We start from the raw sequence: 15,465 nt of genomic DNA on the forward strand, positions 1-15,465 counted from the left end.
AGACCAGGGTTTGTGTCAAATGAGAGCCACGTTCGTTTTTAGTTAACATTGATGTGAGCTAGCTAAGATTAGTGAACATTTACCATGACATTTCCCTAAACTTAACCTTAACCACGACAGCAAACATTTCCCTAACCTTAACCAAGTAGTTTTGGTGGGTAACATAGCAAACCAAAGTGATGTGCTGCACCACACTGGTTATAGGTCTAAACGTTTAAATGCAACATATGTTTTGTTCAAAGTGTTGACATTTCAACGTATTTGTTGGTTTGCAGGCGTGTAAAACAGCAACATTTTATTCAGGCGACTGGCTTGGATAAGTTTTGGTATTTCTAGCCAGAGTCTAAACTGAGTGTCTTTATTATAACAGTACAATGTGTTAAGACGGCTCCCACAGTGAGTCCAAATGTCACTAAAAACAAGACAAACCAGAATCAGCTGGTTATGGCTGCACCATGTATTTCATTTGCACATATATCTGTATATCTGTATATATTATTGTATATGAGTAAATACAGCATAACCGGACCCATCTTTTATTTATGCTTGAGGAAATTGGGAAACATCTCTGCATACCACAGAGCCCCCCTGGGGTCAGCTGAGAAAAAAAAAAAAAAAAAAAAAAAAGTAAATCTGTATCTCTCGGTTTAGAAATCTGTGTGCACAGTTTACAAACCATGCCCTCGGATTCATAATCCATGCCCTCGGATTATGAATTCATGCCCAAAGATTTCTAGGGCAAACCCGTGGGCATGCATTCGTAATCTGAAGGCGCAGATTATGAATCCATTAACACATACAGTATGTGTTGTAGTATAAAAATATTCCACCATCTGTTTGCATTTTGCATGTATAGTTTATAATTATTATATTATTAAACACATATAGCCTACACAACTTCTAATGATGCATCAAAAAGTCACATACGAATTTGCACAACCTACTTGGCCAGTTAAGTCATTAATTTATCAGTACACAGTTAAAAAGTCACAAAAAAAATCAATGTTCCTTTCAATAAGTGACTGAAATAAGAATTAAGAAAAGAGGAAGAAGGAGGAAGAAAGAAGAGGACCAGGGCTTTGGGTAGTTAGCGATGCACACTTTCACGTCTGCTTCAACCTGTAAATCTGTCAAAGGCTCTTTTTCTCCACTTACTTACTTGCTGTACTACTCTGATTTTTTTTTTTTTTTTTTTTTTTTTAAAGTGTGTAACAGTTTGTATTACCTTCTGCACACTCTCTACTTATCTTACTCTTGTCTACATCCTCTCTGCTGCTGTGGCGACCCAATTTCCTCACAGGGATCATTTAATTTTAATCTAATCTAATCTAAGATAATGAAAATCTTCATTTAGGCCTTCGATTATAGTAATTACATGGGTAGAAATTTATTAGCTCTAATACAGGCTTTTCTCTGTGTGTGTGTGTTTTGCGTGAGACTCGTGGAGTGGATGTCGGCGCAAGTAAAGGGTGGACACTGTGAGCAAATCTTAAAGTCATGCCGTTAATTACTGATGAGCGAGAGCAACTTCTAACTGAGGGATGTTGACATGCCGCCCTGTGGTGGAGTGGCAACTTGTCCAGCTCGGTGCATGCTGGGATAGGCTCCACCCCCCCAATGGCTCTGAATAGAAATAAGCAGCTATGGGGAAATGGATGGATGGATTTTGTCATGCCATGAAGAAACATCACGTAACGGCGCCACTGCAGACTATAAAATCTTCTCAGCTTGACACCTTTTGAAATCAATTAATCGATCTCTGTTTTGAAGGAGCAAAAAATATGATTTTTGCTGCCCCATGGCACAAAATAACCATAATATATCTGTGGGGCTGTAATGAGGTGGACCAGTGCCACTGAGTTGACCATTAGTTCACCAGGCGCTCAGATTTCCTAGTGGGTCAGTTTTCAGTCTGACATCTGATACAAAACAGTTCAAAACATGCAACAGACAACGCTTATGTCAGTGCAAGTCATAGCCACACCACCGACACTAATGCCCCTTTCATGTACTGTGGTGCACCAAGTCTTGCTTTCAATGTTTCAGTGTCTAAAACTGTTAATTGGAGTACCAACTTAGTAAATGTTTTCTCCTAAAAAGTGTCAACTACTGAAGAAAAAAAAGTATCCTTTCAAGAGCCTATACTGTAAAATGAATTTTTCCATGAATTTCACAACAGATGCTTTATTTAAAAAAAAAAAAAAAAAAAAAAAAAAAAAAAAGCAGGAGATATTCATCTTACACATAAATGTATGAGTTTTTCCCAGGCAATGAAAGGCAAGGGGAAATATTATTTCTGCATGTTTTTATGCCAGCATATAATAACAGAGACTCTGTCAACTAATGAGAATAGTAAGAAAAGTAATAATGTCAGGATGGCAAGATGTATTTGGTTCCCTTTCGGTCTCTCTCGGATGCTCTGAATAAATCATGACCCCCCCACACCCTCCCCCCTCTCTCCCTGGTCTGACTGAGTGACAATTTTCAATATCGCTGGCTCTTTGATGCTAAATCAATGCACACTACAGCTGACTGTGAAAGCAGATACCGCAGACATGCACATTTACATTATCTAAACACTAAACATGGCTCCAGCAGTGGCCATCTGCCCGTCACCACATGGGCTGACGAGTGGGCTCTCGATGATTTTTGCCTTCAAGTGGAGTACGGTGAGAAATAAACTTGACTTCTGTTGCCTGGTGAATCCTCTGCTCCTCTCCCTGAACTGTGTTATGTTAACAAGGAGTCACTGAGGACTGAGGTTAGGGGACCAGCTGCCACTTTATCACAGGTCATTGGAAAAGGTAATGCCCCATGACTCATTTCATAGGATTCACTCCCCCAAAATCAACTATGGGGGTTGACCTCTGTGACAGTGAAAAAAAAAAAAGAAGCAAAGAGTGAATTCAAGAAAGCGACACATTTCTCCCCGGCAACTCCACAGATGCTCCCGTCTTCACCACTGCCAACCTGGCAACTTTGCCACTAGATTTAGTGACTTCTTACACCCACCTGGTGACCTTATTTCTCAGAAGTCACTGGCGACAAATCTAGCAAAAAATCATTTCACCGGTTGTCAACTCAAGAGCTCATAATAGGGTTTCTCCTGCTGCACTGCCCTGTCGGCGGGACTGAAACTTTCAGGCAAGTTGAACTTCTTGCCACACCCAATCAGTGATGTAGCAGCTTGTATTTTTAGCAGCTGTCAGTGGCAAAGTACCTGCGGATACATCACTGATTAAGTGTGTCCAGGTGTGCAACATGCCTCAGAGTTTCAACCCCTAGGGGGCAGTGCAGCAGACGTTTTCTGCAGGTGTTGAGCCACTATTTAAAGAAGAGCTACACCCCAAACCCAAATCTGTGTGAAGCCTGATGGTGACTTTGAAGGCAGGTAATGTCAGCACACATAGAGCACAACAGGTGGTGACATCACCTGCCAGCAGTCACCCTACTTTTCACCTTTAGAAGTCAGACATCCTGCAGATTTTGGATTGGTGTAGTTACTCTTTAAGTGGTGTACATGTTCCTCGGAGGTAACTTCGCTCACATTAGCTGCTGGGTTGTTAGCTGGCCGCTCCTTTCTGTTTGCAGACCTGCAACCTAGAGGGCAAAGTTTTAAAACGCCCTAATTATATAAACGCCAAAACCATAGGATAGTGATTAAACTTGCAGTACAGAGTGTATGAAATGACCATCTATACTGCAAAAACGCAAAATCTTACCAAGATTATTTGTCTTATTTCAAGTCAAAAATGTCTTATTTCTAGTCAAAATATCTCATTACACTTAAAATAAGACATGATCACCTCAGAAGTAACTTGTTTCAAGTGAAAATTCACTTGAAACAAGTGAAAATTTGCTTGTTTCATTGTCAAATTTGCCAGTGGAAAAAGTGAAAATTCACTTGAAATAAGCGAAAATTAGCTAGAAACAAGAAAACAAATTTTGCCAATGAAACAAGCAAATTTTCACTTGAAACAAGAGACAATTGTCTAAAAACAACTTACTTCTGAGGTGATCATGTCTTATTTTAAGTTTAATGAGATATTTTGACTAGGAATAAGACATTTTTTACTTGAAATAAGACAAATAATCTTGTTAAGATTTTGAGTTTTTGCAGTGTAAAATATCTAGAGATGCTGGAGACATCATACTACTTGATGTGATGGACAAAAAGATGGTTTGCAGTGTATTAAAAGGCTAGAATGTATCCGCTGGGAATAAGAAGATCCACTTGTTGGTAAGGAGACTTTCCCCTGGCATTAGGCATTAATGCAGAATATAGTATATGCACAGATGTGGTGTGGATTAATAATAAATACATTGGTGGGAGACAGGTAGCTTTCTTGCATGCATCTAATGCTGCAATAACTAAGGTGGTGGAGCGCAGTTTATTTATATTGATTGCCTCGGTACAACAGCAGCCTCAGTCTGAATTGTCGGATCTTGCCTAATAATCTCACAAATGATACCAGCTTTTTGGAGAAGAATGAGAGGTTTCAGGCACTGCTTCAGTTATGGGGAATACTCAGGAAATGTACCAAAGTCTCAAAGAACTAATTGAGTTTTCTTAGCGCTATAAACATCTCAGGAGCTCCACCCTTGTGCGGCTGACTAGCTCCTTATCGAACCCAAAGGATCGCTAATGATCCCAGCGCTCCCCATACGCAGTGTGGCCCCTCCTTCCACTAGGAGCAGGACTGACATAATATACAGTCTTGATATGCAAATTGGCATTTGACATCATCTGGTGAATTCGAGCGTCGTTTTCAGCAGCCAATAGCTGCCTTCCAGGAAGAAGAGTTGGCAAAAGTGCCAGTCATCTTCCCCACCAGCACTGGCATGTTTGTGAATGAGGCACAGCAGTTCCAAGTTAATTAAATGTGGCCGGTCAATAGAGGTTTTGCAGTTGTGTCACAAATCTCCTTTCACGTCTGGTGCCATCAAGGGGGGAATTAGCTGTGGGCAGAGGATGGATGAATATAGAACAACGGAGCCAGTAAAACAGAAACACAAGAAAAGATTTTTATGATGTGGATATAGGCCAGTGCTTTGACAGTAAAAGTGAATAGTGTGATGAGTAAATTGTCTTACCATAATACCTGTGGATCTTTTACACAGCAGGCATTTTGACATGAGATAGCATTAATGGTCAACATTAATTATCATTATGTTAACTCATATCTTTATTAACACCTGTGCATACCCTGCCATTCATGTCAAAATGACTGCTGTGGAAAAGGTCTATAAGTTCTGTTTCAAAACACCGAGATGTGTTATTGATAATTATTGTTTTTTGCCCTTTTAGCTGCAAGCTAATTGAGCAAAGCAACAGATGTTTTCAGTGGGAGGTGATGGCTGCTGACCAGCTCGAAAACAAATTGACATTATCTAAATGCAACAATGATCAAATTATTCAGTTCTCAGTCAACGGTGCGGACATAATCCAATTGAATTCTGCTGAGATAGCCAAGTTGTAAGTTTAGAAACGCAGTCAGTCGGGCATTTAAAGCCATTGTTGCTAAGAGGATGGTTGTTAGGACCATGCAAGCTCTCCATAGGTTTCTTGTGAACCCACACAGATGCAGTGAGGGGGCTCACAAATCATTACTGACATATTGTTAAGGATACAGTTATATTGAGTCATGTTGCAGCATTTTCTTTCTCATAAGCTTCAGAGATTTACAAAACACATGTAAGTCACTTTCAGATAAGGCTGGTTGAGATTGAACACATTCAGCTTTACATATCATATTATGTTATAATATTTTGCCAGCCTTAGGATTACATTAGCCAAAAATTGCCTGGGCGTCCTGGATAGAATATATTTTTAACCAATCTGAAATATTTTCCCAGAGGGTTTTCACAGAATTACAATCATAAAATAAATGCACATTTGTCTCGATGGCACTGGTTGGTTTCTAAATTAAACTTAAGCCTTGAATAGGGTTGAATACGGTTAACCCGAACCCTTCACCTTTGAATTCTGAGTGGAAAACATCGCCGATGAGTTTAAAATGAATCTCTTCGACCTAACGAAGCACTGGGAGAGCTAAGCATGGCGGTGTGTCATCTTGTCAGTCCCTTGTCAATCCATCAGATCAAATGACTCCATTCTGTTGTTTTTAATTCCGCGATCCTTACGGAAACAAAAAACAAATCAGAATGTAGGAGATGGAGGAGGAAAAGGTCAGCAGATAAGGAAAAATGTGACCGGTTATTCTGAGTTTCTGTGGATTTGCTCTTACATGGCTGTCTGACTGCTGCTGCCAGGAGAGTGCATTATTTACAGAGGTGCTAACTGGAGACAGCCATTCTGTTTCATTATTTTTATTTATTTTTTTCCCATGTTGTGTCTTGAAAAGCTCTCTAAGGCATTCTGCAAAAGTCTGTGCTCTACTGGTCGAACAAACCCTTGTCGACTGGAACTTCCAAACTCACCTCTGCCACTTTACTCTCTTAATTACACAGACAATACCCTGTTCCTCACACTCAAAAGCTCAAAAAGATAATTACTTTTCAGAAAAGAAATAAATCAACCCCTATTTCGGTAAGCCTGTGTGGTGTTTCTACCTTTAACAAATTGAGCAAAGCACTAGTGGCAGTAAGGTTACAGTTGGGTCTGTGTGTGCCATTATTAACAAGCCAAATTAAGAATGGGGAACTTGAGCCCTGTTGGTCTGCCACAGACTCAAATTAGTGATTGTTCCCTCTCCAGATAAGAAATGCCAGCGAACTTAATTAAACTGCTTACTTTAGATACAGGATGTAACTGGCCTAAGTGCTCTGGAGATAAGGGACAATTTATTTCATCCCTCTGGCTGTAGCACCCTGAACAGACCCATGTTAGCCAGTGCACTGGATTTCATACACGTTTAACAATAAGCCACAAAGGACTCGTGGAAAAAAAATAAATAAATACCTGTCAAAATATGTTACATAGAAATGACTTGGCAAATATGCCCCGTTGTTAGAGAAATTGCAATTAATTAAAAAAAAAAAAGAGACAAATAATCATCTTTCATGCTCCGTGTGTCAGTTTGCATTTATGAACTATTAAACATTTTATTGAAACAGAAAAATAAATGTGTGCGCTCTTGTCCTTCTTTGAGTGCACCGTGCATAAATGAGAGCGAGGTATACTCTACGCTGAATTTCATTAGCCAGTGAGGGCCGTCTTTCTGCATCCATTCCTACAGTGTGACAGAAATAGAGTTCAAATTTCGAGGACAAAAAAACAGGTCATACACACAACAAGAAACCATAATGAAGCAGGGAAAACAACTTGGATATTTACTGCACCACGGTATGGAAGTATTATAATACATCTGTAACTCTATAATGAGGTGATTTGTTCGTACCACTGACTCAGTTTACTACTTCAGCAGGTGCTGAGATTTCTAGCTGTTCAAACTCACTTTCCGGCACATACTCTGTTTGGAAGCAAAAACTCTTAGAAGACATTCTTCCCAGTCCACTCCAGTGCCACTGGCTGTCCCTTTGTGGTAAACAGGGCAATGCTTTTGTGTGTCTTCCACTGACAGAACAAAGCCTCTTCAAGACTCCTGCTTGGCCACACATGGTAGCTTGGTGTTCCCGGCCAAAACGGCAGAGGATCTTGAAGCCTTGGGGCCTCCCCAGCTTTGATGTGCAGGACCACGATCTCTGACCAAATTCTAAGTGAGAATATCTGTCAGAAAAGCATGGGCGGACCTCAGTGGAGTGACAGAGTTATAGGGAAGCGTCTGGTTGAAGAAAACGGAAAATCCTAGCCAGAACCATGCATGTCAGTGGCACAAGCTATGTGGGTAGATGCAGCCAGGCCTGAGTGACAGATGCTTTTGGCAGACCCTTGTGTGACTGAGCAACCCTATTCAGAGCCCACACTGCTCACCCCAAGTCAACCCCACTCAAATCATCTCACAATAGGTTGCCACGTCTATCAGGACATTGAAACAAGGGGGGAAAAAAAAAAAACGAAACTGGCAATGCAGAACTCTCTTGGACTCTTATGGTAATTGTGAAAAACAGAGGGCAATGTGTGATGGCTGCACTGTTAAGCTATTGTATTTTTTTTTTTTTTTTAAGGATAGATTTGGGATCCTCACAAAGGATCCCAGAAAGAGGACAGTGCTACACCTTTCTCTATGTTGTCTTGGTTGCAGGCGAGCATGTGCCCATATTTAGCTTGAAGCACTTGTTGACATAAGAAAAAAAGTATGTTCATCTGTATCTTTCAGCCAAGAAACCTTTTGCCTCACTTCTCAATGCTTAAGAGCCAAGCACACCATCAGAGACTAAGGCCAAGCACTGCTTCCATTAGTGTTAGATGTGACTCTCTGGCACATTCTGAGGAATGGCAAGATCCTTGAAAGGGTCCTCAGTGCTAGGCTGAGCTGAAAAAAAAAAAAAAAAAAAAACAAGATTTGGAGCAAAGTGCTTTGGAGACATGCTAACTATTTGTGCTGAGCACAGTCTCACAGTCATGAGAAACAACACAGTTATCCAGCAGAAGTACAAATACAAAATGCCACGGGACCAACAAATCAAAGAACAATGCAGGCTCTGAGGAACAATTGGTGGAAACAGTTCTGTTACCGACCATGAAAATAGCAGGCACCCTGACACTTCTGAGGCGCTAAGGCAAGAACTCTGAGCTGGGCTGAGCACTTTGAAGTTTGACTCATCCAGCACTTCCCTGCAGACAACACCATCATGGCAGAATTGCCTGAATGTCATGATCCGCCACCCTTCAAGCAGGAATCTGGCAAACTTGCACTTCAAGATCAGTTCCAGGCAATCACATTAGGTATCAGTCAACTATTCTGACTTCTCAGTTTCGTCACTTATCATTTGATGATGCCATGGCTTTATTTATACTGTCTCCTAGCGTGTACCTGAATTAGCCAGGTGGATGCTGTGGGAAAGTAACTACACAGAATAAACAGCTACACGCTCATTAGTCCAATGTATAAAATACTTATTCACAAACGTTTTGATGGACAAGCAGCCCTCATTAGAGTACAGCAGGGGTTATTTTATTTCAGACTTACCAGCTCACCATGTTACCCCTACATGCTCTGATAGTAAATACCAGTGTTTCCTCTGTACTCATTTTGCAGTGGCGCACCACCACAACAAGAGCAAAGCCACCACTGCCAGAGAAAATGTTAAAGCAAAAGAAAGATTGTAATTTTGCCTTAAGCCTGCAGTAAGCGATTTCAGAACCCATTATCTCCCTGAAACTAACCTGTGCTTTATGGAGACTTATGTACCCCTAATTATACCAAGTCACTAGGCCCAGCCATTTTGCTGTTTTCCACCTCTTCACTCTCTTTGTTGTCAAATTCTGGCCTTGAATGTAGCTCTGCCCACTTCACTCCCTCGCCGCTTCAACTTCATTTACAGCGTCTTTGAAATGTCACATCTTGCAGATAAACGTATCCAAATTTTACATCAGTGCGTCTGTCGCTGCAGACAGCACTGCTGAAAAAAAAAATCACTTAAAGCATTTGTTTACCTTGTTAGTGAAAGTCTGCAGCTTCATCACATTTTCAAATTGAAGGTCAGAGACAAAATAATCCAAGAAATCCAAGAGGAGCCTTGTGAGACTGAGATGTGTCCCTCATTTCCATCTCAAAAACCGATTTTTTCCCTCTTACATTTGGTTTTGTTGCAACTAATCTGCAATGAACCTGTGTATACAAATGCCGTTTTAGCTCTCAACACCCTCTAGTGGTCAGTAATATCTTACCGCTGCTTTGACGTTGCATGAAACTAAATTAAATGTAATCCAGATGCTGTAGAAGTAGCAATTATATAGTAATGAAATACCTTTTTAGCACTAGAGCTTCAACTTTACACCTAACGTAGCCCCAAACAGCAACAGATACGGGACAAAACTAGAATTATTATAAGCCCCACAGCTGTATTAAAATGATTAAGTAAACACTGGTAAATACATTATGTGTACCATCTACCATCACACTGTCTAGGTATTCACTACTGACTCGCTACTGACAAATTATGAACAAACCCTATGAGATGATGACAAGTTCGTTCTCTATTTACTGACTTGAAAGCACACCTTAAGACTTAATTGTATGGGATTAGTTTTCCATACCACGTTCAAGTTTTAATTACTAACATGGGAGGGGTCTGTAATTTCATGTAACCATTCAGACGGGATTAGATTGTCTAATTTCTCTGCACTGTCACGGAGATGAGAATGGCTTCCTGAAACTGTCAATACAGTCACCCATCTCAGCAGCTTGTGGCACTTGAGGTCTCTTTATTGATTGATTTTCTGATGTCTGAAGATAGACACCTAGTAGGTGGCATCACTGGAGGCTCAACTCAACTCAGCAGTGGTCAAAACCCTTTGCGAAAACATCTGTCCCTTAAGCTCCATAAACAGGATTCCATTTGGAGGACCTCTGAGTCATGTTTATGAATACTTGCCCAAGTTATTGTACCTGTAGAAACTTAGCAATAAAGACACAGTGCATGCAGCTGGCGACTGAGTGGGGGAGGGGGTGTATGTGGATGCACAGTGCTCTGTTGGGATCTGATTTGCACAAATTTCAAAGTCAACTCTCTCTGTCCTCTTAACGCTAATTGCACAAGCAGCTGAGGTGAGAGGAATTATGCGATGCACCCACACAGCACAGTCTTAGTAAATCACGACCTCCTCTGCTTTGTGCGAATTCATAAAGACTTGCAAAAAGAAAAAAAAAAGAAGAAGGCAAGAAAAATGAAAAAGTTGAGAGTGGCTCCTTCCTTGGCCTTGGTACAGCTGCCACGAGTATAAGAGCTCATAATCAACACTTAAAATTCAATTGGCTTGAGAAACTCTCTAGGCCATAGGTGCTGTGAAACCCATTTCCTTCTTCTTTTCACACAATCAAAGGTTCCATCAATAAATAGCTCCGATTCTATGGGAGGAGATGATAAACAGTCAAGGGCCATGTCTCCTTTTGGTTTATAAAAATGATGAAGACAACTGAATTGACCATTTTTTAAAAAAAAAAAAAGGTCTTGAAGGAATGACACCACCTGGCTTCTTCTATTGAGATCGAAGAGCTGTAAAAAGCTATGATTTTCTTTATTTCTAAGCAGACAAATGCTGCACTTGCTACTGTGTGAATGGCCTCCTGAGCCACGAAACCCCTTTTAAAATAGCAACGACCTATGGTTCCAATAGGGGTTTCTGCTCTTTGGACAAATGGTCAGACTGAATGCCCTTACCATGCTTGTCTGTCGAAGCATTCTCTGTGAGTGTGTGTGTGTGTGCGCGCATGTGTGTGTGTGTACGTATACAGTCATATATATGTATGAGACAGGAGGGATTTCTAAGGATCTAATTAGCTTTAGGGTTCTCCCAGGTGGATCAGCTACCTGCTCCATCTCATGCTTTATTCAATAGCCCCCAAAGTCTCCAAGGCCACATAGATTACCCTGCCACTCTAAAACAAGGGTCAATGGTCACAACTCCCTGCTCATAGGTCATTCTCATCCCAGCAGCATTGTGCAGAGTCACCCAGGCCCGGGGCCTGTGTTAATGTTTCCTGGCCCTATCTGGAGTTGTGAGCTGCTGGGGATATTACTCAGTGACTGCAGACAGAATGCCAGGCTTATGAGCGAGGGAAAGTGGAGCAATTCATTGTGTTTGCTGGAGTTTTTTAGGTAGGAGTGCTCTGCTTCTTTCTGACAAGGGAAGCTTTTCAATCCAAGCAGCAAAACAAACTTTGGCCTCTGTGGTTTGCTCTGCCTCAGCTGATTACCGATCGGCTGCACTTTTGATTTCCGGTCTGTGATGTCATGACAGGTGAGATGGAAAACGTATTGTTATGTTGCCATATTATATGCTATGTTATTATCTTTGTACTGCCAAAATGATGTCCAGCGAATCCTTTAAAAAGGTGAAAGAAAAACTTACAGTGGTGGCAAGCACAGATTCTGATATGAGAAAAAATGTGTAAAATGACCGTGCTGCCAAAAAGGCTGGGGCAGTGTGGTGCATTATGGGTGGCTTTATTGTCAGAAAGCACTGACCATCGGCTGGCTAATTATGAATTTTTAATGTATTGATATATCTTTTTTAAAAATTGTATGGAAATTCCAAAATTGTTTATTCTACAACTGAAACACTACATCACTACGTTCAGTGTGTCTGCAAAAACTGTGTGCCTCCTGTACTTCCATCTCATGTGATGCTTCAAGAACAAATCAAAGCTCTTGAAAGCACCAAAATGGTACCAGCCCTATTTGCATCACAGAGCTTGAGAGAACTACCTGTGCTTCTTTTCTTCTTTTATTTAAATGCGTGGTACCAATTCAGGCACTCTTTTGCTGTTTCAGACCACAATGTCTGAAAAGCAGACTCACTCATGATAAACTGCAGGGCACGATTTCAGTAAAGCTGCCAGATTTAAGTGCCAAAGGCACTTAAAGCAATTTAAAATGATCACTGATTAAATTAACACTCTGTACCACTGCTGTCACATATGTAAGTATTATAGCATATGAATACCTGATGAAGGCATGTGTCAGTATTTATGAATATGCTATGCAGCTGTTAATTAGTTCTTAATCGTGTTCTGAAGGTGTACATGTATATTCTCCTTACACAATGAAATGTATCTATCTATTGATCTATCTATATCCATATCTATATATTTTTTAAGTAAATTCAAAAACACATTCTCATTGATTCCACAGCATCCAGGTAGGTATTATCCAACACATTTCACTTCATGTATTGAGTCTATTACCTCACTCTTGGGACGGTGCCAGTAGCTTTGTATGCAGTTTCTATTTCCCAAAGCAGGCCGACTTGACTCGGATTAAATGTCAAGCAAATGTCTGAATGATTTGTCTCCTCCGCCTTCAAATCCGGAGGAAAAAAAAAAAATCAAAACAAATGGTACCCGTCTTATCTATAATTAATCATTTTAATGGACCCCAATCGCTAACATCTTAACTCCTCCCCCTGCCTTCCAATGCTATCCCCATTAAGTAACCAGCTTAAGATTAGTGGGTAAAAATGCAGCTAATGAGGGAGTTTAGAGCAGGGGTGGTGGGATAATGGACTGATACCTCTGGAATATATCATGCTTTAAATAAGGAGGAGCTGAATCGATAATGGTAATCAGTGTTCTTTGCTTGCCCACAGGCTGCAGCTCTTTGACGCAGAGCCTTTTTTGTGAATTGGAGGGTTGCGATCGATTCGGGACCAAATGACAAGCTGATGGAGAACAGATCCTGGGGGATTTTTGTATTAGCAGATTAGCCTTTGATTTAAGTATGTATTTCTTATTTATCTCTGCCTGATCTATATACAGTTATTATTCCACATCTGCTTTGGCTTTCAGCTCTCCTGTACACAAATCTCTTACATGCAGTGACACCAGTCGTCTCCCTGGAATGTAATGATGCCGGCCTTGTATTCCAAATCACATTGAGCTACGAGACTGAGCCCGGTCGCTCAAAATTTTATGCAATGAGCACTTTGTCCCACCACAGAAGGATTGTGTGAAGGAGAAAAACCAAAAAAACAAGTAGTTACCTGACACTGAACAGCACCGCGGTCGATAAATCTGCCTTCGACTCTGGCAAAGACGTTTTCTATTGTGAACTTTCAGATTTCAGCGATGTTTGAGCATGACCAAAACCATACCCTAACCTCAATCAAAGCTGAAAATGCCAGGTTACATTTGCAGCTTCCTCACATAATTCAATTTGTGGTCGAGGACGGTAACGCTCTTGGAATTCATGTCCATAACATAACCTGCGAGTCAAGAGCTCGTAAAATCCCATCAGACTGAGCTGCAAAGTTACAGCTCAACAATTCATGATTCAATATGAACCATGCATTTCCAGCTAAACAGCTCAAAGTGACACGAGAAGCGTCGACTTACCCAACACAGTGAGGCGGGCGGGTCGTGATCTGATAGCTGCCTGGATGGCTTGGCACTCGAAGAACGCGTCGTCTTGCATCTCCGTCCTCTGGATCAACAGGTGGTATTCCCCTTTACTGTGGTCTCCGACGATATCGTAGCGTGGGTAGCCTGGAACGTCACGGTTGGAGGACATGTTAGTTGTTGTCACACGTTGTACGCACACGCACAAGCATATCTGCACACAGTCTGAGCGACTTGCACAAAACAAACACACCATCACCCACTATTACACAAAATTCACAGCGATTACTAATCTAATTTTAAATCCACTCGACATTTAAGGAAGAAAGAAAAAAAAAAAAAGCTGCATGACACCAGTGCAAGTCGCTGGGTAACGTGGCTGTTTCCCTCAACATTACATTTCAAAGTCTTTTCACACAGTGCTTCTACTTGTTCCAGCTATCGCTACAGCAGCTAGACGTAAAAGAAACAGCAAAAGAAAGACACAGGGGTACAATTGGTTTTTCCAGTGAGTGGAGCCTTGTTATTTTGGTCAGGAGAACATAACACACTCCACATTTGGCTGCATTTGGGGTGAGCAGAGTGGGTCGGGTTTTTCCTCTCTTCTTTCTTCTTTTTTCCGTCTCAAAAACAAATGCAAAGAAATGTCATTTGTCTGTCCAGATTCGCTGAACGGTCCTCACAGTATGTTCTGCCTAATGTAGAACAAGCCTTTATTTCTGTGCTAGAACAGGTAGCTTCAGTCGCCTGCACGGTCACAGACTGTACAGATACAGAATGTGTCCTTTCTGTGCTGAAAATTCCTAAACAGCAAAGATAACCGTGCTTTATTGGTTGCCAACACTTGTGGTAACCAGGAGCCTGGTTTTATCCTGTCTGTCATTCATATGCACTGAGTGCCTTTTTAGAAAACTTTGCATACCATACCATGCATATCATGCATACCATGTTGGAATTTATTGTATGAAAACCATAATGTCCTTGAGGACTTTTTTTTTTTTTTTTTTTTACTGGATTTATTCCATAATTGCTGTGCTGTGATTGGTACTTCAGTGCAGCTGATGACACTGCACCATTGTTGTTCCTATAATCACAGGAAAGGACACCGTCTGGGGTACACTAATATCCCAACTCCTTACAAAACAGATGAAATCAGATGCCACTTATCAATCAGAGGCAAAAACAGTGATGGCAGTACACCGTGATTAATCCCATCTCTGCTTGCAATAAAATGAAAAATAAGTGAAAATGAAAATAGTGAGAACTTTTGGATTCATATTTATTCTAACATTTCATAGCAAAAGAACTTCATATTAGTGTTTTTCCGCTCACAGAGAAAAGATGTGTGCTGTGATACTCCAGAGGTTACCTTCAGCAGCCAGAGATATAAACAAAGCCAGAGCACAGATACAGTAAGTAGGAGATTATCTTTATAGAACAAATAAATTTGCCACCTCTCTTATTGTGACAGAGAGTGGCTGACTGGTGGCAATGTGAAGACTACGCCTTTCTTTTTACCCCAGCACACAGGTAGACTATTCCC

General features: G+C 40.9%; 1 protein-coding gene across 1 annotated transcript in view; it reads right to left on the reverse strand.

Annotated features, from left to right (window-relative positions):
- The window catches only part of LOC115371013 (kin of IRRE-like protein 3), a 141,563-nt gene that overhangs the window by 92,968 nt on the left and 33,130 nt on the right, over window positions 1-15,465 (reverse strand). Inside the window, exon 3 of the mRNA XM_030068129.1 lies at window positions 13,920-14,069. Within this exon, the coding sequence (XP_029923989.1) occupies window positions 13,920-14,069 (150 nt within the window). The remainder of the gene's footprint in view (window positions 1-13,919; window positions 14,070-15,465) is intronic.

Source organism: Myripristis murdjan, chromosome 14 (genome assembly GCF_902150065.1).
Source record: "Myripristis murdjan chromosome 14, fMyrMur1.1, whole genome shotgun sequence".
NCBI classification, from domain to species: domain Eukaryota; kingdom Metazoa; phylum Chordata; class Actinopteri; order Holocentriformes; family Holocentridae; genus Myripristis; species Myripristis murdjan.